The sequence below is a fragment of the Mastomys coucha genome, unplaced genomic scaffold (genome assembly GCF_008632895.1).
Source record: "Mastomys coucha isolate ucsf_1 unplaced genomic scaffold, UCSF_Mcou_1 pScaffold5, whole genome shotgun sequence".
In the NCBI taxonomy this organism is placed as follows: domain Eukaryota; kingdom Metazoa; phylum Chordata; class Mammalia; order Rodentia; family Muridae; genus Mastomys; species Mastomys coucha.
The window spans coordinates 3,690,084-3,713,645 of record NW_022196911.1 but is presented as its reverse complement, the minus strand read 5'-3'; the positions used below and the strand labels follow the sequence as shown (position 1 = coordinate 3,713,645).

Below are 23,562 nucleotides of genomic sequence, written 5' to 3'. Positions count from 1 at the left end.
CTATTCCTACAGTCTTTCTAGTTGTAGCTGCTTCTCTTGTGTTGAGAGAGAGAGAGAGAGAGAGAGAGAGAGAGAGAGAGAGAGAGAGAGAGAGAGAGAGAGAGAGAGAGAGAGAGAGAGAGAGAGAGAAGGCACATCAAAAGAAAGGGCTTATACCCTTCAAAGGTCAACACTTATCTCTGTATGGCACTGGTGACTCAATCCAGCTGATTTACAATGACACAGTCTGCAAAGGAGGGTAATGCTCTTGCTTAGAAGTACTTACTTAGAACCCCAAGATGGTGAATGCTAATTTGCAGCTGAGTCACCAGTGAGGTTCACATGGATGGCTCTGGCTCTGGTCTGTGGTGGCAGGGAGACAGGGCTACCCATCATCCCACCCTGTTAGCTCCTTTAACAGCACTTAGGCTTTATGTATCTTCAGCTTTACCTGTTAGCATCTTTCCCACCCCCTCCTGGGGCTGATTATTTCAAAGTAGTTTTCATCTTCTCAACGAGGGATAGGTGAGAGAGCATCCCAGAGAAATAGTCCTTTGGAGTGTTTTGTTGCCTGGTGAGTGACTCCTACACAGCAGAATACATTTCTTTTCAAGAGAAGGTTAGACTCTTATGAGATTATTTGGATCCATTGTGTTTCAGGCACTTTAAGTTACACATCAAGGTTACTTAGCTCCCTGTTCCTGGCTCCCACTGGCTCAGCTTTTGTTTCCATCTTTACACTTTATCTTCAGAGTTTTTTTTTTTTTTTTAAATTGGCAGATTCCTATTAGCTGGCAGGTCTTATGTGCATTTTATTGATAGATACCCTTATCTTATTAACTAGTAACTCAATACCTGTCACCATAATCAAGGGCAAATCTTATTGCCAGTCTGTGTAATGTATCCTTTTCTAACTAATAAACAAGACATAAGTTGAAATTTGAATTTCTTGTATCCTGGGCCCTCGTTTTGAACCTCTCCAGCTATCTTTATCCTTTAAAGGATAATTTTAATCCTAGTCCTTAAATTGCTCACTTCGCTACTCATGATGACCTGGCCCACTTCGTCTGCGCCTGGATACGTGATTTCTTATAACCGTAAAATCATTGTCCCAGTTTTACTTCTACTTTATCATAAAAGATCCTGACAAAAAAGCAATGTAGGGAAGAAATGGTTTTATTACACTTAAAATTCTAGGTTGTAGTCCATTATTGTTGGGAAGAGGCTTCAAGTGTCATACCTGCAGTTAAGAGCAGAGAGAATAAGTACCTGGACCCTTGCTTGCTTGCTGTCTTATGCTTAGCTAGTGTTCCTCATTCTTATACAGGTCATGGCTAGGGGAATGATGTTTCCCACTATGGGATGGGTGCTCCTACATCAATAACAATCAAGACGATGCCCCAGAGACAAGCCCAACCTGATGTAGGCAATGCCCTCAGTGAGATGCTCTGCCCTGGTGATTCCAGGTTGTGTCAACTTTGTAAAGCTAATCATCACAGCCATTACTGGGTTTTGTTAGTTTTAACAGATTATTTCTAATAGCCAACAAGGACCACCAAGATTGCCCTTTCTCCTACAAGATTATGTAGATGATACCTAGAGATTTATTTTTAATGACACCTGAAACTCTTCCTTTTCTCTTGATGGAACCTGTTTTAAACTAGTCAATAATAGATCTGGAAATGACTTGGTGGGTAGGGAAGAAGTGGGGGTGGGTGGGTGGGTAGTGATTTCAGATCTCAGTCACTCAACTCTCTGGCTAAATACAACTTTTGGGGAGATATAAACTGAAAACTGTTGGTCTTCTTAAAGCAAACCATGAAATATATTATATTTTATCTGATACAGAAAATATGCTTTAAATTTTTGTTTAGTACATCTAGAAGCCCCTTACAGGAACAGAGACCCAAGTCCTGAAAGCTGTCTCCTGGCTTTCACATGTATAATGCACATTTATAATGACAATAAATTTAAAAACGTATAGAGATATTGCTTTGATGGCCAAGTGGGTGAATTTGATGACCAGTAGCTTTATGATGACCAAAGGCTTAAAATACATAATTACTAAAGAAGATATATTTGTTCATATAGTTAGAATATCTTCTTTAGCTTCCCTCCTAAACCTCTGGATAAAGTCTCACCCCACTTCTATTATAATGTAGACCCTTGGAAAGCCAAGTATTGTGAAGTCAAAAATATTAGGTCTCCGTGTCTCAAACTCATGATGCTTTAGGAAATACTCAGTATAGAATTAGGACTGAATTTTCTTCAAAGTCTGATACAGGAGGCTGGTTCAGGGTCTGAGGGGAGGTGGATCTGGGACCCAGCTGACTGTTCAAACATTTACTTTCCATTTGAATCTTAGGTGGTTAAACAAGCTTGGATTTGCTGTGACCCACCAGGAATCCACCACAAAGGATGAAGGTACGTTCCATTTTTTTCTATGTCTGAAATTTTAGCAAGAATATTAGGCTAGAATGAATCAGGGTGAAGAAAAGGACAACTTGAGGTTCTATGTATAGGGACATCCTGGGGAAACATAGTTCGGCATTTAAAATGATCTCAAAGGGACAGAAAACCATCTCCATGCAGCCTCAGCATGGAGCCTGGTTTCCCATGCCAGCTCGAAGTGACTTCACACTTCACCCACACTTGAACAGCTGCAGGCTTCACTGATACTCCGACAATTGCCAATGCAAATGTGTAGTGCCCTCCTTACAGAGTTCTTACTCATGGGGCTTCATGTGTCATGGTCTAGTCAGATACATTTCATCCCACCATTTCCTAGGACAGTTTAACCTTTCTACCAGCTGGTTGTTGACATTAGTTACCTTGAAATTGTTCTCTGAACGTGAAGATCAGGCTGAGAGACACACTCCCCCCCCCCCCCCCCCCCCCCCCCCCCCCCGTGCTGTACCTTTTTGGCTACACAAGTCACAGGCACATAGATCTTTATAATGTTATTTAGCTATTAGTGTGGGGAATAAATGCTGCAGGTGCCAGGGCCACGGACAGATTCTGGTGTGGAAGTGCTTAGATTATGGGAGACTCAGGGACTGTAAGGAGAAATTTGTATGCTTAGTTATAAAATCTTCGATTTGGAAATGAAAATGCAGCAAATTTGAACCAATAAGAGGAGTTCACTACAATGCTGTGAAACTGGCATCTAACCACCTTGTGGTTCTCTTTCCTGTAAGGTAAGCATTTATTGTTATCAACTGGGGAAGATGGACCTATATAGAAGACTCTGTTTTTAATTAATTAATTAAGTAATTAGTTAATTAACTTTACATCCCGATGGCAGGCCCCCTCCTGGTCCCCCTCATGTATTTTCCCCCCAATACTACTCCTTCTCCTCTGAGAAAGGGGAGTCCCCCTTAGGTATCACCTTACCCTGGCACATCAAGTCTCTGCCAGACTAGGTACATCCTCTCTGCCTGAGACCAGACAAGGTGGCCTAGTTAAGGGACCAGGATCCACAGGCAGGCAACAGATTCAGGGACAGCACCCCCTCCAGTTGTTGGGGGACTGGCATGAAAACCAAGTTGCACATTTGATACATATGTGCAGGGAGGGAGAAGGGACTAGGTCCAGCCCATGCTTGTTCTTTGGTTGGTGGTTCAGTGTCTGAAAGCCCCCACGCCCCTTCAGGGGTCCAGGTTAGTTGACTCTATTGGTCTTTTTGTGAACCAATATCTCCTGCAGGTCCCTCAGTCCTTCCCCCAACTCTTCCAAAAGATTCCCAAGCTCTGTCTAATGTTTGGCCCTAGGTCTTGTATCTGTTTCCACTGCAAGGTGGTGCTCTTAGAGGACAATTATGCATAGCATAACTGTCCATAAGCAGAGCAGAGTATCATTCTTATTCTTTTCTGTTTTTTTAAAGACCTTGTATGATATTGTGTGTAAAGCTCTAAAGCTTCATCTTCCAGGAGATTCTAGGGGATCTCCATTTTTATGGTTCAGCCCCCATGCTCAGCCCTGTGCCCCCTCTTGCTGTTTGAGTACTAGCCAGGAGTGAGTTATCGGTGAGACTCAGCTCCCGAGGCTCCTTCTGATTCCCATCTTCATCGATGACTCTGTTATAATTACTCACACATTTTAAAGGTATTTTTTTAAATGTTTTTCTGAGTTAATAATAGCCCCCATCTTGCATACTGGATGCTCTCTGGCAGCAGAAGCCACTGTGGGGACCACTCATTTCTCCCAATCCTTGAATTTCTTTTCAACAGGTAGTGCCATAGAGTTTTTGCTTTCTACTTCTTTTATTTTTAATTTTTATTTATTTATTTTTTCCTTTTTGGATGCTTGCCTTTTGAGTTAGACATTGCAATAGGAAGATGGGAGGGGAAAAAAAAAACTTTGCTCCTTCGTTATGGAGTAAATGATGGTAGTCCCGAAACCTGAAGCATCTTTCTTCCGGTTTAGAATGTTACAGTGAGAGCGAGCAGGAAGATCCTGAAATAGCTGTGGAGGCGCCGCCCCCTCCGTTCGCTTCCGCAACTTCCTCTCCTGTGGTACGTGTCGATGTGAGTAGTCTGTTGGCCACTTATCCTTTGTGTGGACTCCCTCCTTCCAATCATACACAGACTACCTACCTTGGCCAGTAAGTTTTTGGAACGGACAAAGTTAAGGGGCCTCCCAAAGAGCAAGCGCAGTTCTTAGGCTGCTGACTCAGCGCGCTGACTTAGTTCCTTCTCCATAGCAACCCACAGATGGATGACAGTCTTGCTAATAACCCACAGATGGACTGGATCACACTCAGAGGATGCATGGGATGCAAAGGGCTTTGAGTGGCAGGCAGGCCAACGCCTGCAGAGGCTCATTCGGCAGCATGTATTAATTATACCCTACTTATTGTCAGAAGGAATGTCAAGTGCCTTGCCCAGGTGCCTGTGATGCAGTGATGCAAAATGAACTTTAAAGTGATGTTAACTATAGAGTATGCAGAGCAAAACAATCAGGAAGACGAGGCGTCAGCTGGGGTCAGCTCAGTGAGATTGTATGTGGATTGGTGTGGTAGGTTTTCAAAGAATAGCCCAAGTACTGTCCTAAGCTCTGGAAGTTCAGGTCTTCAGGTCAGGATGCCAAGGCTTTGGAGAGTTCGTGTTTGGATGTATGGATGTAGATTCTCTACAGGGGTCATTGGGTGTATAGATTTTTAAGAATGAATTAATAGGTCGTTAATAATAATAATACATTGTTTTGGGTTAATTGAGTGAACTCAAGACCCTCCTGTATGCTAGCACGTGCTTTACATTTGACCTACACCACTAGGCGAATGTACAGCTTTATGTTTATCATGTACCAGGTACTTTAAATGCATGATCACTTAATCCTCAAACAAGCTTGAGAAGCATTAGTGTTTTATTTGCATTTTCTTGATTGCTAGTGAGGCCAAACCCTTTTCCAGGGTTAGAGCCATTTGTGTTTTCTCTTGGTGTCTATTAGATGGTTTTAGTTTTTGCCTCCTCTTCTTCCTCTTCTTCATTCTTGGTGACTGATGGTATTCTCCAGTATGTGATTCTCGATATGGGAAATAACATGCATTTGTCATCTATGCTTATAAGCTACAAGGGAGTTGCTCTTGCTTATTATTCTTTTAAACACTTTCATGGCTTCTTTTAATCAATGACAGCTCGTGAGTTTTAATGGGTTCGATTTATCCATCACTTTTATTAGACCTAGTATCTGTCTGCCTGTCTGTCTGTTGGTTGTTTATTTATTTAATTTCTGGTTTTATAAATTGCTTCCCAAGGCCATAAGGAAGTTGATCTTACTGTTTTTGTTTCCTGACAGAGGAAACCTGTTTGGAACTACACCATGATATTTGCCCATTTGTAGATCTAAAGTCCAGCCCTGCACATTTCAATGTGAGAAACTTAGGGGGGCCTAAATGGGGCCTAAACTTAGAAGATTCTCTACTTATTTTTTTCCAAATCACTAATCAAATGTGTGTTTGCCTGTCTTTTTTGAGGCAGTGTCTCAAGTGATCCAAGCTGGCCTTTAACTTTCTGTGTAGCCAACAATGATTTTAACCTTTTTGTCTCCATTCGTCCCACCCTCCAATGATGGTTACTGTAACTGCAGGTGTGCACCACCATACTTGGTTTTTGTGTAGTGCTAGGGATTGAACACAGGACAAGCACACTACCAACTGAACTGCTTACTCGGCCCTTAAATGTTGTTTCTTAAGAAGTTGTAAGCCTTTTGATAGGTTTTTTTCCTAAAGTAACACATGATAACATTGTCCTATAAATGCTGTCTTGGTTAGTGTTTTGTCAACTTAATACAAGCTACTGTTATTTGAGAAGAGAATCCCCATCTAAGAAAATACGTACGTCAGATTGCCTGCAGGGAACTCCGCCGGGGCATTTTGTTGATTAGTGATTGATATGGGAGGGCCCAGCCCACTCTGGGTGGTGCCAGCCCTAGGCACATAAACATTCTAGGTGGTATAAGAAAGCACACTGAGCAAGCCATGGAGAGCAAGTCCTTCAGTAGTGTTCCCATGGAGAGCAAGTCCGTCAGTAGTGTTCCTGTGTGGCCTCTGCTCCAGCTTCTGCTTCTAGGTTTGTGTCTTGAGTTCCTTCTTTGGGTTCTCCTGATGATGGACCGTGACTGGCCAGCCAAGCCAAGTTGTCATGGTAACCAAAAAGCAAACTAGGACAAATGTTGAATAGTTATATGTGTTCCCCCTAGTAACAGAGTATGTTCCTTCTGCTCACATAGTCCCAGGCAGATTTTGTTTTTGTTTTCTCTTGTTTCTGGGAAAAAAAAAACAAAACAGACATATAAGGCACTTGGTTAAAATAACAAACACCAGGCTTTCTAATTTAAACAAATGAATTGAAAGAAAAAAAATCTGGATGACTTTCATCCAGAGCATAAATCAAGTTATTGTTTCACTCAGTATGATATAGGCTAGCTATGATCAGATATAGAAGCTAGAGTGTCAATAGAATTTTTTACAAGCTTTTTTTTTTTTAACAGTTAGACAATGACTTTTTATTTCATGAAGCTGAACTGAACGTAATAAAATAATATTATTCTGGAAAGTTGTCTCAAAAACTTTCAAGGTGTGGAATAATTAATTCAGCATCTAGCTTTTCTTACGCCTAGACAGTAAAGAGAAATCTTAATTTTTAGGACCCGAGAGTTTAGACTTCTGGTTCTAGCAGTGAATCTCAGTGGGCTGAATTTCACAAGGGAACACACTGCACCGCAGGCAGGAGTTCAAGCGAGAGAGGAAGAGTTTTGGAATCTGTTCTTTCTAACTGAAAAGGCCTCACAGGTAGGACAGTGGGAAGAGATCCACTGTCTGCTTTGTCACCAGCCACAACATGACCTGATTCTTAAAGAAATGATAGTCTCCCCCACCCCCAGGCTTATTTAAAAGGCTTAAAAATAGACAGAGGTTCTTTATATTTCATTTCAAACAATAACTTGTAGATCTCGTTATTCAAATTTCTTCAGTTCCTCAAAGAGTATATAAGAAATCCACCTCTCATTTCGTGTTCCCCAGTGTCCCGAGTTACTGAATGTTTTAAGAGCTGTTATTACCGCTGAAGCTTTCACCACATACTTTGTTTCCAAGTCTAATTTTAAAGGCACTGTCTGATAACCTGTTCTGTTATGCTGATTGACTTAAATCGTGAACCAACTGCCTTCACAGACCCTGGGATCCATCAATGAATGGTTTACAGTCTTTGTGAGGTGAAATGTCCAGTTCAAAGAGAGAGAGAGGCAGATGACCATCATAGGTGGAGGTCTACTGTGGCAGAAATAGAGAAGGACACCAGGGGAGCTGGAGGTAGAGAGTGGACTGTGGTACCTGCTAAGAGGCATGGATGATCAGAATGGGTCTCACGCAGGTTAGAGCTGAGGAAAGGTGGACCAAAAGGCACTTTGGTTCATTTGGGTGTCCTACTGAGAAGGAATTTCCCACCAAAGAAAACAGAGATCACATTGGTGAGAAGTGGTGCCCCCGGAATGGGATCACATGAATCTGAAGGAGACAGAGAGGAAGTGACACCAGGATAGCTGTAGCCTTCCTCTAAGGGGCTTGTAGGCCAGCTAAGGCTTTTGATGCTTCATTCTGAGTGATTAGGGAGCACTTGGATATGAGCAGAAGGGTCGTGAAGTTACTTTGGAGCTTAAAAGGAGACCCCAGCTGGCATATGGAAGAAACCTAGTTCATCAGAGGCTTTCTGGAACAGCACTCAGGCCCTTGGGGAAGTGAGGTGGCTGGGGCTTGAGAGTGCTCAGAATGTAGACCACCAAGAGTTGGATCAGATATGAAGGGGGATAAATATTTATAACCCCAGCTTCAGGCAGCTCAGGCAGATTTATTTTAACAGAATGGTTTGGGCCTCACAGTTCGATGTTTTTCAGAAGAACAATTCCTTTATGTCTCCCAGAATGTTGAAACAAGCTATCTAAAGCAAGCCAAAGTAGCGGGAAGTAAAAATAAACTCTGAAAAGAGGTTCACTGGGCAGGGGTAGAGGAGGAAGTTAAAAACTGAACAAACAAGTGTAGGATAAGTTTAGAAATACAGATTTCATTTAAACAGGCTATGGCTGGAATAGCTGTCTACCAAATGTCACTTGGTCAATATTCACTATACAGAATGGTACAGATGCTTGCAAGTTGGTAATTGTAGGAAAATTTACCAATGAATATAATATATATATCTAAACTTATGATCTATCTATCTATCTATCTATCTATCTATCTATCTATCTATCTATCTCTCTATCTATCCATCCATACACACACAAGAAAACCATCTTTCTACTCAGGATATAAAAGATCATAAGCTTTGTGTTTAGAAAACGAACTGATTTTCAAACTTTGCTAAAACTCAGTATTATATATTTTTATCTCTTGCTTTAACAGTTCATTTTCACAGCCTGCTAGCATGGCGGCTCTCCCACTACCTCTTCCTGTCTTCTCCCACTGGCCAACTCCAACCCCCTCATTAGCTCTTGCCTGAGTCATTGAAACAACAGGCTCTTTATTTCCCTATTTCTAGTCTACCTTTTCTTTAAAATGATCTTCAAAAGGTCCCCTTAATAATACTGATTTGCCCAGAGTGCACTATGTAGAGCAGGCTGGCCTTGAACTTTAGAGCTCTGCCTACCTCTTCCTCCCAAGTGCTAAGATTCAAGACATATACCACTACTCCTGGCCCTACTCTCTGGCCTTTTATTCAAGGCCATGACAATTCTACATTTGCTGTGACATTCTGGTCACTAATTTCTCCTTTGTCCCTTAGCCCAGGAAAATGTCTACTTTGCCCCGAGTCTTTCAAGCTTCCCTTCTGTACCTGCAGGGAGAAAATATCTAGTTACAGGAAGCTGTGGTTCTCATGCTGCTCTCCTTCCATATTCATGGAGTATTCAGTCTGCTCAAACATGGATCCCTTTGCCCAAGCATTCCCTGCCTTCTAAGCTAGGACAAATCTGTCCCTTTAGTTTTACTGTTGTTTTTACTTTTTTGGGGGGGGGGGACGGTTATTTCTATTAGTCCTCTTAAATGGCATTTGTAGTGATGGGTTCATTGTGGTATTTAATACATGTGTATGATTCTACTTCATTCTTATTCTGAATTCTCTCTGTATTTCTGGAACACTTTATTTATGCTTTTTTTTGTGCTGTTACTTTGACCTTGTACTTGGGGCTTTAGGTACCTGTGCTATTTATATAATTGCCTCATTTGTTTAAAATATGTTTTTATGTGTATGTATGTATATATGTATGTATGTATGTATGCCTGAGTGTATGTATGCATAACACATGCATGAAGTAGCCTTTCAACCTCATGTGGGTGCTGGGAACCAAACTTGCCTCCTCTTTAAGAGTAATATATATTCTTAACCTCTGAGCCGTTTCTCTAGACCTCTAGTTATCAAATTGTTGAAGTCAGAAGCCCTGTTCAACATAGTTTTGTTTGTTTGTGTGTGATGTTTCTAGGTCTGCCCATCACACATTTGAACTTAAGGATATGGATAGGTGAAAAGTGGTTGCTATTATGGCCTCATCCACAGTCTCCAAGGTTTATCTCTGTGAGGAAAGAGGGAGAGGGAGAAGGAAAGGGGGAGGGGGAGGGAGAGGGGGAGGGAGGCAGAGAGGGAGGGAGGGGGAGAGAGAGAGAGAGATTTATACTTTTAATTAAGCATGGGTGGGTATGTACACATGAGTGCATTGCCCTTGGAGGTCAGAGAGGGCATCAGATCTCTTGGAACAAGAGTTACAAGAAGTGAGCTGCCTGATATGAGTGTTGGGAACCAAAGTCCATTTTTCTGCAAGAGCAGTGCACTCTCTTAGCTACAACTAAGAGAGTTAATATCATTTCTCCAGCTTGTACAGTGACACTCCCTTGTGCGGAGACTTCACACATCCCTTAGGAAGGTTAGTTTCCTGATTCTCAAAACCCTTGGCTTAATTTTACCAACCAGGAAACCAAATTCCAAAGAAGTAAGCCTGACTATATCGTAGGTAGAAATTTTAAGGTGTTTATGTTTTACAAAGGATATTGCTGTTGTCTGCGCATGGTTTCACATACCTGCAATCCCAGCTTGCAGGAATGGAGGCAAGAAGAATCCAAGTTTAAGGCCAGCCTGAACTACACAGTGAGACCATGTCTCAGAAAACAACACAAAGCAGCAAACATATATTCCTTCACATTGTATTATTTGCTTCTGTTGATGCTCCTGTCAATCAGGCAGCTGATGTATAATTTTGTGTACCTGACACCTGCTAGGTCCTGTTGAGGACACTGCGTTGCTCCTTTCAGGATCAGTATCATTAAGTGGTTCATTGAAGAGGGGCAACAAGTTAACCATTCAAAGAAATGTTTTCAATTAGTAATGAGTATGGTGAAGAAGATAAAAGTACGAAGTGCCTGGGAGAGCGGACAGAGGTTAGGGCAGTAGGATTATTGCTTTGTGTACTCCAGTTTGGGGAGATTCTGCCAAAGAGCTGGTACTTGAGTTGGGCTCAAAGTTAATCGATTAGAGTGAGATGCTCAGTGGGTCAAAACACTTTCTATGTAAGCCTGACATGAGCTTGATTCCTGGAATCCACAGTAGAAGAGAACCAATCAGGAAGTTGTCCTCTGACCTCCACAGGTGAGCTATGGTGTGTGGTCCCTTCCTCTATTCCACAGATGTGTGTTCACATGCACACAGAGATACACAGACACACACACAGGCACACACAAAGAAACACACACACACACTGATAAATAAAGTAAAAAAAAAAATCAGTATATATTCCTTTATCATTGTTTGTTTTTATTATGTTTAGTCTTGTTATTCTTCCATTTCCTTTTGTCCTTTTGCACTATCCCTGACTAATGCTGCTAAGACTTATGCTAGACCATTCTTCCTAAACCCCAGCCTTCAGTGTTCATTTTCAATGACTTTTCATCTTGTTGAACTTGTGTTTTGAACACACATTTTTTTTTTCAAAAAGGACTTTAGCGCTAAGTAGCACTTTAATTATAGTTCTCCAATAACAAAAATATCGGACAGAAAAAAAAAAGACGAGAAAATCAATTTTAATTTTTGAATCAGCTAAAACTATAATCATTTGGCCCGTGAGATCTCTCAGTAGAATAGGTGTTGGCTGCCAAGCCTGAAAACCTGAGTTTGGTCCCAGAGACTCACATGATGGGAAGAGGGAGGGAACCATTTCCCATAATAATTGTTCTCTGACTTCTATGTGCACATGCGTGCATGTGCATGCGTGTGTGCATGTGTGTGTGTGTGTGTGTGTGCATACACCCACAGAGACATAAGTGTAATAAGTAAAAACTGCAACTATTCATACAATTTCAATTCTCTCATTGAAAACATTTCAAACTCACTCAGAAAGCAATTAAATCATATCTTGTTAACAATCCCAGTGTTACAGCAACCCATGTAGCTTGAGTTTATAAATGCTTACAGTGTGTATCTGACTCTAAAATTCTTCCCTGTCCTGAAGTTTGCCATTCTATTCAGCAAGTTGAGAGAGATTTGAGGAAGTTCTTCAATAAGAGACTAAACCACTGTGCTGAGATATTCTTCACAGAACTGCTTCTCTGATCCATTCTTTCCTGGCACTAATTTATTATCAACTATGTGTTGGGCGCAGATGCGAGAAAAAAAATGGAAGTGTAAAAAATGACTAAAAACAGCCTGTTTTCAAGCAGCTCACCAAATAAGATTTAGCAGTCAATCAGCAATGGCAACAGAAATTGTCAAATAAAATGATATTCATCTGGTATAGTAGAAGGCAGCACCAGGTATAGGGAGACTGTTTCTAGGACCAGGCATGGGAACTGGCTTTGAAGGGGAGACTCACTAGTCAAAGAGATTTGCGGAGGAGAGAAGGCAGACCCTATGCTTTTTCTGCTTTCATTTCCTTTGCTATTTTGTAACCATTTGATATGACAGTTCACAGAAAGCTAGGATTCCATGCTCAGTACTCCTACTGGGAGCTATGGAGTCTTAGAAATAATAAGCCAAGAAACAATAAGCCATGTTTTGGCACTATGCTATTTACAAGAAAAAAAAAGTCCCAGATGGAATCTGCTGAAATGAACCCCATTTCCAATTGGTTCAATGCCATCAGTTTCTGTCTCCTTCACTGCCTTCCATGCCAGACTCATAAGACTTTTCCCTTCTCGGTTTGTTTTCCAATTTCTCCGGTTCTTTTCATTGTTGTTTTTTCTTTGTTTCATTATTCACTCATTTTTTTAAAAAATAAAAATCTAGAGCAGGGGAGTCAGCTCTGTTGGTAAAGTGCTTGGCTTGTAAGCATGAGGTCCTGAGTCTGACCTCAGAATCCATTTAAAAATCTCAATGTAATGCTATGCTTAGAACCTTGGCACTGGCGAGGTGGAGATGGGATCATCCCAGGAACTCACTGTCCAACCAGTCTAGTCTAATTGGTTGGCTCCAAATGATGGCAGACCTTGCTTCAAAAAGCACAGTGGACTGTGTTTGTGAGAGATAACTTGAGGTTATCAGCCAGCTCCCATCAGGACATGCACACACACACACACACACACACACACATACACACACACACACACACACACACACACACACACACACACACACACACACACACATACACACACACACACACACACTGAAAAGCAAAAAGGGAAACAAGAAAGCAACTCCACAAATGTTACGTGGTGTGTTGTGGGCATGGATGGAAGAGCATTTTTGCTGAGTCAACAAGAATATTTATTACCAGCTCTTTATTAACAGGACATGAGCAGCTCTTCGGTAACAAGCCCTTTCCTTTAAGGGGAGTTTGGAGGTTAAGAAAAAAGGCAAGTGTAGTTGCAACTTGAGTGTACAGTCTATTTCATTAGAGAACCAGGGAAGGAGTGATAGAGTTTAGGCTCGGTCCCTTTAACAAAGGGATGCTGATCAAGTGGAAAACAAGCTTCATCAAAGTAGTTCACTATGGAAGAATGTGCAAGGACTGGAACAGCATGTGTCTTTTTGTTAATAATTATTTTGTGGATGCAGCTAATGGGTAAAATAGCCCTGCATTTATTTGGAGAGGGTGAGGTCTGTATGCTCCTCTCCTAGAGAAGTAAGACTTAAGAGTTTTTGATCTCTTAGTTGTTACTTGGTCTAGGTGACTTAAGGTAAGGCGGCTGCCAAACAATTTGACACTTTGCTGAATGAAATATTCCCATTTCATTCCATATCTGACTAGGCATTTTAATTTTGTGTTAATATTCATTTCTAGGGCTGAAGAGGTAGGCTGTGGCTATTATGTTTGCTGCAAAAATATGAATACATGAGTTCAGATCTCAGATCCTGAGTAAATGTTGGGCAGATGTGGTGGCTTGCCTGTAATTCTAGCTTGAAAGTGGAGACAGGATCCCTAGAGCAGCCTACCTTGGAAGACTAGCCATATGTTGAGCTCTGGGCTCTGTTGAGAGATACTGTCTCTATGAATAAGGTGGACGAGAGATTGAAGAAAATTCCCGACATCATCCTCCAGGCTTCCCGGAGTGTAGGTGGAAACCCATTACACACGTGCACAACACATGCATATACTTATAAAAATGCTACACAATAGACTTATTGACCATTTGGTGGTCTATGTTCACTGAGGATCTGAGTAGACACATATTAAGTTAGTAGCAATTCTTCCGATTAAAACTCAGATCACTGAAAATTCATAGATGTCTTGAAGAGGGTCCAAATGTTTTTCTCTTTTTAATGATTTCTATCCTGCCCTTGCCTAATTGACAGGACTATCCAATAGGATGACAACATGAAGCTGAACCATAAGCTGTCTTCTGTCTTATGCTATGTATGGGAAATAAAGGGCAACCCGGAACATAATAAGTATAGATGTTTGGATTTTATTGATGAATAATGTTAAAAGTGGAAGACGTTGCTGGATCTTTCTTTTAGTATGGATAGCATTAAAAAATGTAAACTTCCCTGAAACAGTACATATAAATATTGCCATTGGTTGAGTCTCAAACTATTGCAACATCAAAACGTAACTCATATAAAATCTCAGCATAAATGGTGTCAGCCTGGAGAGAATGTCCTCACTGGTGATGTGGCCTTAATACTATGTCTGTGGACTGGTGAGATGTCCTTCAGCATGCCCATTTGCCCTGGGACGCTGCTGTCAGAGAATCCCTCAGCAACTTGCTTATCACCATCAGTGGAGCAACCTTGGCTTCTCTCTCATGAATTCAGAAGCTATACATATATTCTTGCCTTACTCAGTGAAATTATATTAAAGTTGTGAGTGATCGGGGCTGGCAAGAGAGTTCCATAGGTACAGACAGATGCTTGCGGCCAATGCCCTTTGATCCAACTTCCATACAAGGAATCTACATATGATAAGGAGAAAATGGACTCCTTTGATCTCTAACACATGCTGTGGCATATGGATTCCCCCACTCCTGTCACAAAATAATAACGTTGGAAACTTTAATTAAAAAATTTAAAGTGACTTGTCTTTAGCTTATTTTTTAGCTTTGATAGTTACCGCTTGATAGTTGGTCACACATGCTAAGGAACAGGTAAATGCTACGCAAAGGTCTTGGACCCACTTGGAAGTATTCTACTGGGCCAGGCCTAAAACCTCTACTTTCTTTTTTTATTAATTACCTCCCTCAGTTGTTTTTGATCATTTCATTGTGAATAAAAAATAGATTACTGCACCTACAAACATTCTAAAGAATTGCTCTAACATAGTCTTTAGGTTGTTGGAGAGGCTTAAAGTTTTGAGTAAAAAAAAAATGTTGCTATGGAGATTTTTCAGATCTTTTATGGTAAACCCAAAATCATGCAAAAGGCTCTTAGAGAATGGTCTTTGAGTGCCACACAGTTTTCCTCTGATTTTTTTTTTTTTTTTGTAAATTCCGGATCACTTTTTGAAATAATTCTGGTCGAATTTGAATAAAATCAGAACAGAGAGAATGATAATTCACAATGTCTCTTCTTCTTCTCCTCCTTTCTTCCTTCTGATTTTATTTGTGGAAACTAGGCTGCACGACGGGCATCCTCTTCCTCACCTAAACGGAGAGAAACATCATGCTCTTTCTCTTCTCTGGAAAGTACAGTAAAGGCACCCAGCCGGTTTTCTTCCTCGGGATCTAAAGAAAGACAGTCCTGGCATGATGTAGGTAACAGCTCGCCTGCTACTGAAGATGTGGGGCATCCCCTGACATTTGCTGTACAGCTCCACACCACACTTGCCTTCTCAGAAGCAAGCACTTGCCAGGCCCCAGAAAACAGCTCCATCACACCAGAAAGTGGGTTTTTGAACTCGTTGTCTAGTGATGACACTTCTTCACTGAATAACAATCAAGACCATCTAACAGTCCCAGACAGAGCTGCTGGATCAAGAATGATGGACAGAGGTAAACTGGGAAATTGCTCACTCTTCTTAGATGGTGAACATTTGTTGGGGCATTATATAATTCTGATATAAAATTGTAACAAAAAGGTTTAAACTCCTGAATGGGAATTTGTTACTTAGTCACATGGAGGTTGTCCACCAGCTCCTTTTGTAGAGTTTGCCTGTGGCAGCTCCTGTTACTAGACCACTAATTACCTGTTGTAAGTGTCGGAAACCAAATGCTTTAGACTATGAGCAGGCAGGCATGTGATCAGATGATAACTCCTCCCCATAAATTTGAGAAACCCCCTGTTTTTGGTTCCATAGTGAAATGATTAAGCCCTGGGGATCTGTAGGGTGAATTTATTTTGCTTGGATGTTGCCAGATGAGTTTAGAGAGGCCATCTTCCTATTGGAAAGGGCTTATCAGTGGTCTCTTAAGGGTACTTTTGTGGTTGATGGATGGCAGATATTTCATATGCATTTTGGAGGGCAGCACCTACAATACAGAAGAGGTAACATCTTATATTCTTGGGAAAGTGTTTTCTCTTGACAAAGGAAATAGTTGTATGTAGAAATCAGTAATATTGTCTTTAAAAATTGGGTGATAACCTTCATCTTTGATTCAGGACAAATGTTGTTTCTATAGTTATCCATTCGCAACAAGTCTTTTCTAATTGTGCCTCGTTCATTCTGGTGAAAAACAAGGTTATCTGACATGTCAGTGAGTAACTGGAGAAGAATGGATTTGCACTGTAAGCTCTCAGTGTACTGCAGAAGGTTGGCTTGCTAAATCCCTGTACTAACTTGCAGGAGTTGCCCAATGGCATGAAGGAGAACCCTTTCTCCTCTGCCCTAAGCAGGGAGGGTGTCCTTAAGCTCTCAGATTTGGGGTCTAGAGAGATAGCTCAATGGTTTAGAACACTGCTGCTCTTTTGGAGGGCCAGAGTTCAATTCCTAGCACCCATTTTGGGTGGCTCACAACCACCTGTACCTCCAGCCCAAGAGATGTATGTCCTCCTCTGGCCTCTGTTTGTACCCAAATGCATTGTGGGTACACATGCATGTGCATAGATGGGCACACGCACAGGCACTCATGCCTGCATGCACACTCATACACATGGAGAAAGAGGGGGGATATGCACATGTACGCATTCATATTGAAGTAAATCCTTAAAAACTATCAATATTTCAGATATACCCTATAATTTAATTTTTAAAAGACAATAATTTAGGCCAGAAATCACAACTGTATGCCAGAGTGCAACTGTGTGTGTGTGTGTGTGTGTGTGTATGTATGTGTGTGTGCATGTGCATGAATGCACACTATATTTTAATACATGTGGATTTGAACAGCCAGGGATAGTAACTCATTCTCAAAGTCACTCAGTTGTCATTGCTTTCTCCATGGATGATTTGTATTAAGTATTATTTTGCATTGATACCTCCCATCTGGGCCAACTACCCAGTTTTCATTAGAAAACCTTCACCGAAGAATGAAGTTATTGGCAGGCCAAACAACTTGTGGAGGTGACTGAGTAGGTAGGAGACAGGAAACATCACTACTGAGAGAGAGAGGGCTAAGATGAGGATTGTTCTGTGAGGAAGGGAAGTATTGGTCTACCTCTGGCCACAAATATATGAAGAGATATTGTACAAACAAAATATAGGGCTTAATAGCAACTCCTTTGACATATGCAACTAAGGTCAGGGGTATAACCAAACATGAGGTGTAAACATGAAAGAAACTTCTCTTTCTTGAACAGCTATGAGCTGTTCAAAACAGAGGAGACAGCTTGTTCTCTGCGCTCCTCTCGATGGATGTGCTTACCATTCAGAGAGGGCCATTTTCATTGAATATAGAGTGTGCAGTACATATTGATGGTAATTTTGTTCTGGCAAAGACACAGAAATTTTCAAGTGTAGGTTTTAAGTGACCTTTAGCCTTGTGTTTACAAGATGCAAATGTGGTCTTGCACGCATTGTAGAGTATTTAGGCAGCACAAATTAGTACAAAGGTTTTTTGTTTGTTTGTTTGTTTGTTTTTAAAGGACACAGTTAGGAGGGTAGGGATGAGGACATGGATCTGGGCTGGTGGAGGAGGTGGAATGTGATTCAAACACTTTGAACAAAACTCTCATAAAAATAAATGAATGAATGAAAATATACGTTAAAGGAAAAAAAACCACACAGATGTTAAGAACGGGGAAGCCAAGCAATTGTTTCCCATGTAAGAACTGACTGTAATCATTTGATTAGAAAGAGAAATACAAGAGGGGTCGATGAGATGGCTCAGTGGGTAAAGTGTGTGGTATATAAGCCTAACAACCCAAATTTAAACCTGGACAATCCTAAAGGTAAAAGAACGAACTCTTAAAAGTGGTCCTTTGACCTCTGCACATGTACTGTGGCACATCTGTGTCCCCATATACTTCACACATACAATAATACTAATGTAATAATAATAACAACAATAATAATTTTTAAAAGATGTGGAAATAATTCTCTCCTTTCTGTGACAATCAAGTCTTCTAAGGCATTAGAGATAGTAAAATTCCATTTATGTTCTTTCCCAAGAGGTAAGCCTGCAGATTGAGTTTCCCTTAAGGATTAATAAGCAGAGTTATGGGAGGAAGGATGTGTTTCTAGTCCTTGTCTAAGTGCCATCCTGGGAATTCATGGGCTGAAGAATCTAGGAGACAGCGGCTCTTTTAATCTAAGAATAAAGAGACCCGGTATAATCAGTTTTGAATTACACAGAGAATGACCAACAAAATCTAGGTGCTTTTTCCAAACAGCTTGATGGGAAGGTATTTCTCCTGGTGGAGAGGAAGAGAGAACAAAGGTATTTTCCCCATCCTGGTTTGTTAGCTGTTACCATATGTTAGAGAGTTCTTGCTGCTGATTTTCTCCTGCTGTTGGGGATTTGGTTTCCTTCCCAGAAGAGCTGAACCACATCAAGTCATCTCCATGGAAACGGCAGCCCAGTCTTCCCCTGTGTTTGCTGTTGAGTAATCAAGTCGGGTGTTGTGAATGTATGTTTGTCTGTTGGAGAAGGAGTTAGCTCTTTTGTGTGACTTCCAAAAATTAGTGTCTTAACTTTACAATGTGGGGAAAAGTCTCTGATATTTCAGCATCTAAATTACTGTGCTGAAGGCTTTATATCAGGGTTTGAAGTTTCAGTGTCATCCATGAAAGGAGTTAAATATTTTAGAAGATTAAAATCTAGTCTCCAGACACATTTGTCTGGGGGAAAAGAAGCTTTTACCCTAGAAAGGAATCTTAAAGGTTAATAGCTGAGTTCTGAGAAAAGCAGACAGCCTATATTATAGCCTTTCTTCTAGTTAGACAATGGAAGAAATATATATATATATATATATATATATTGCAGTTGGTGTGCAATTAAAATTGTGGTTGCTAGAATTTTGTTCTGAATTTAAATATCCTTCTAGACACTTCTCCCTGTAGTGTAAGCCATTAGGAAAGGGGGAGGGCGTGCTAATAGCTTCCTCTTGCTTTTCTACACTGAAGCTTTCAGATTAACACAACTCTGGGGTTCTCCACCACGCCTTGCAACGCAGCATAGTTGGAAAGGAGGTGGTGAGGTTAATTGAGTGCTCCTCTCCTCTTCTTTGGAGAGTGGGTTTCTGAGCATTGTGAAGTACAGGATTCACAAGTAGATTAAAACTAAACTAAACTAAATTGAATACTGACGTCAGTTCAATTTAGCATTGCTGTTATTATTACAATGAGGGTCCTCACATGTACTCCTGTACTTTGAGATAACACAAGTCTAAAATCTAAAGGTGACTTATCGCCAACCATTGTCACATCTACTGAGGCAAATGGGAGGAATGAGACACAGTTAACAAAGGAAAGGAAGGTAAAAGAGGGTGTCCTAAAGGAGATACACAAGGCTTTACAAAAGTAGGGACACAGAGTACAAACAGTCACACCTAAGGGAGAGCATGCATGGGATGAAAGAGAGGGAGAGGGGAACGGGGACATCGTCAAATGATGGACTAGGCAAAATCAGTTTCAACAGATAGTTCATGGCCATTTTTCCCTGCGGTGATGACACAGAGGTGATGACCTGTGATTCCAAAGAGTTCTTTTAGTTGTAGGTCACAGGCTATACTAGAATAAAGGGAGGCAGGAAGTAAGAGGGGTTAGCAGACCTCTGTAATAGGACAAAAGTACAATTGGAAACAAGGGAGAGAGGAGGGATTCTATGCCTTATTCATCTCAGTCATTGCATAGTTAGGATTTAATTCAGTCTGTAATTTCCCAGGACTATTCGTTTGTAGAATAATGAGAAATGATCTTAATGTGGGGATAAATATTTACTAATAGAAGCATCTTGTCTGTGTGACAGTTGGCTGTCCTGGCTTGGATCTCAGGCATGGATGATTGACTCACTAATGTCTTTCATTGCTCCCAATGAAGTGGCAAAGATCTCTCTAAATTACCGTAAAATAACCTGACTAGTTTGTCTGCAAACCTATACCGTGTAACTAGGTCATTTGTGGTAGTTACAATGTTATCACCTTTTTTACTCCTTCTTGGTTCTATACTTAGCTGCTGAGGCTAGGACGTAGATGTGGGAGGCTGTGAAAACTCATTGGAACAAGGAATCTGAGGCTGGTGCAAGAGAAGTCTAGATTTCAGAAGCAGGAAAACGAGTGACAGCTGAATAGAAGTAGAAGCGGTTAGAGCTAGGGGCCATTGTTAAAGGGGGAAGATTGAGTGTGTTCAGAGGAAACCATGCATGGAGTAGGTGCAGGAGAATGCCTGCACTGAGAAGGGAGTTTTAAGGGGAAAGATTTTGGGTAAACACATTTGCAAATTGAGACAGCGCATTGAAGGAAGTCCGCTCTGGGGACAGCTATTCCAGATGTACCACCACTCACGGCTGTAACTCCTTCTCAGATTAGAAGACCAAATGTTTTCCCAAGAGAAGAGAAGAGAAGGCTCTGATATGCCTCATGTTGGAAATTCCTCTTAAGGCTCTGCAACCAGGATTGTGGTTGATTAACTATTCTTGACCACTTTCTTTTTCTTTTCTTTTTAAAATCTTTTTGCTTTATATGCATAGAGTTTAGAAGAGCACACTGGAAGGAAAGTTAGGGAGCATTTTGCTGTTTGATGATGGAGTCATTTCTGAATCCACATGGCTTTGAGCCCAAGTCATCTGCTACACCGCCATCATTGTCAGGCTGTCAATCATGCTGAAATTCTTGCTGGCTCATGGTAAGGCTTAGTGGATGTGAGTGGCTTTGGGAATGATTGGAGTGGTTTTCAGTCATTCCCATTTTTCTTGTAACGTCTTTCTAGTTTTTTTCATGTCTCTCTGCACATTTAGGTCTTCAGTGATTCTTTCCTGAGGATGATTTGTTATGGCAAAGAATATCATATATGTGGCACAGTATCGAACACAAATGTGTGTGTGTGTGTGTGCGTGTGTGCACATGGACACACACACACACACACACACACACGGACACACACACACACGGACACACACATACACACACACACACAGTAACCAGCATCTTAGCTTTCCTCTTTATCATTGCTAGAATGTGTTCTTTTCCATTGCTTCCTAGAACTCCATTGTTTTAAAGCACCATGAGAAGTCTTCTCTATTGGTGAACATGTTTTGCTCAGCTTTGGGCAGCTGCATAATATGCTGGTGGAAACAGACACTTCACATTCACAGGCTTAGATTTTAAAACAGTGCTAGACTTACAGAGAACCTGAGCAGAAAGTACACTATCTGTACCCTCCCCCCTTTTCCTACAATCCTCTATTGTTTAACCTTTTGCAGGAGCCTGGTTCCCTTCTTACAACCAAAAACAGGGATTGAGACATTCCTTCTGTGTACCCTTCACTCTGTCTCAAATTCATGGCCTCTTCTTCTTTAATTGTTACTTTACACTTTGTATATACATACTTCTATGTATATATAACATATATGTATGTATATGTACATATACATATAGATATACACGTATGTTTGTATACAACCTACCGAGTCCCTGGGAAAGAAATGAATTTTTATTTTATCTTAGCAGTGATTGACTGTCTTCATCTGGGGTAGGGCCTTATGACATTCATGTTGGCATGTCAACTGGCAGTGTCATTTGTGTCTTATTTAGGCAACTATGTTAAGGTTTCATGGATTCAATTTCTTCTCATATATAAAAAAACATTGTCTCAGCAGAGATCTTGGATCTCTCATGCTTACAATCTTTCTGTGTTCTTTTCTGGAATGTTCTCTTAGCCTCAGGTATGGGCTGTGTGTGTCACACTGTAGATCTATCAACCTGGGGCTCTGCAAACCATAGAAATGCCGATACACTCTTATGAACCTAAGCCTGTAGTGGATATTAGGGTTCAGTCTTTGCTGTGCAGTTTGTGCATCTGATGATATATAATGGTGATGTAGCCCCACTGTAGTCTCACAGAGGCCCACCACCACATTTGGTGATGTATCCCCACTGTAGTCTCACGGAGGCCCACCATCACATTTGGTGATGTATCCCCACTGTAGTCTCACAGAGGCCCACCACCACATTTGGTGATGTATCCCCACTGTAGTCTCACGGAGGCCCACCACCACATTTGGTGATGTATCCCCACTGTAGTCTCACGGAGGCCCACCACCACATTTGGTGATGTATCCCCACTGTAATCTCACAGAGGCCCACTACCACATTTGGCGTGCCCTATGCTACTTCTCTAGCTTCTCCTCTCCAAACATCAGAGGAAGGGTAGTCTTTTGGAGGTTGTTTTAGTGTTTTGAGACAGTGTCTCACATTACAGCCCAGGCTTTTGTGAAACTCATTAGGTGGTCCAGGCTGGCCTCAAACTCCTGTCAATTCTCCTGCTTCAGCTTCCCAGAATGATGGGATTACTGGCCTGTGCTATCATTCCTGGCCAATCTTTTCATTATCTCTCCTTGGTGTTACTTTCCTCAGTGTCATATGATTACAGCCACAGAGATGTAGCCTTATTTTCCCCCTCTGGTATAGAAACAAGATTTTATATCTTCCCATGGTTCGGTAGGCTTTTTTTTTTTTTTTTTTTTTAAACAATTACTGAACAGTATTCCATTGTATGGATCACATATTATCTGTCTGACTATGGATGGCACCAGAGCTGTTTCTTTCTAGATCTTTAAAATGAGCACTTTAGTTAACACCTGTGTGTATCTCTGTGTAATTACAAGTTGCCAGCTCTTTTGGGTAAGCACGAAGGTCTGCCATTGCTGAGTTGGATACCAAGACTGCCTTTAACTTTATAGGCAAGGGAGGGCTGTTTCCTAGCCTGACTGTTGCTTTGCATTTCCAGGAGCAGTGACTTAGCGTCCCACTGCTTCACCGGCTTAGTGGCATTTACTGCTGTCAGATGGCATGGTTTAGATGAAATTTTCTCCAGAGGCTCTTGTGTTAGAGCGTAGTCTCCAGATTGTGACAGTGTTGTGAGGTGTGGAACCTTTGAAAAGGGGACAACTAGTAGGAAGAAATTGCTTCCTAGGGGTGTGAAGGGGTATACAAAAGGAGCCAGGGAGGAGCTTGTGTTTAGTAGCATTTACATCTTAAATAAGAAACTCCTTCCTACATTGATTTTTTTTTGTTAATATGTGTTCTTGTTGTGCTCTTGCTCTCTCTCTCTTCTCTCTGTCTCCTTCTCCCTCTC

The 23,562-nt window shown here is 41.2% G+C and overlaps 1 protein-coding gene across 2 annotated transcripts in view; it reads left to right on the top strand.

The window, feature by feature from the left end:
* Nucleotides 1-23,562, top strand: part of Ipcef1 (interaction protein for cytohesin exchange factors 1) — a 74,253-nt gene that overhangs the window by 24,705 nt on the left and 25,986 nt on the right. The window contains exons 5-7 of one of the 2 annotated variants that reach the window (XM_031352760.1): nt 2,345-2,403; nt 4,405-4,505; nt 15,508-15,883. In XM_031352760.1, the coding sequence (XP_031208620.1) occupies nt 2,345-2,403; nt 4,405-4,505; nt 15,508-15,883 (536 nt within the window). The remainder of the gene's footprint in view (nt 1-2,344; nt 2,404-4,404; nt 4,506-15,507; nt 15,884-23,562) is intronic. The other variant, XM_031352761.1, reaches the window with a different exon arrangement.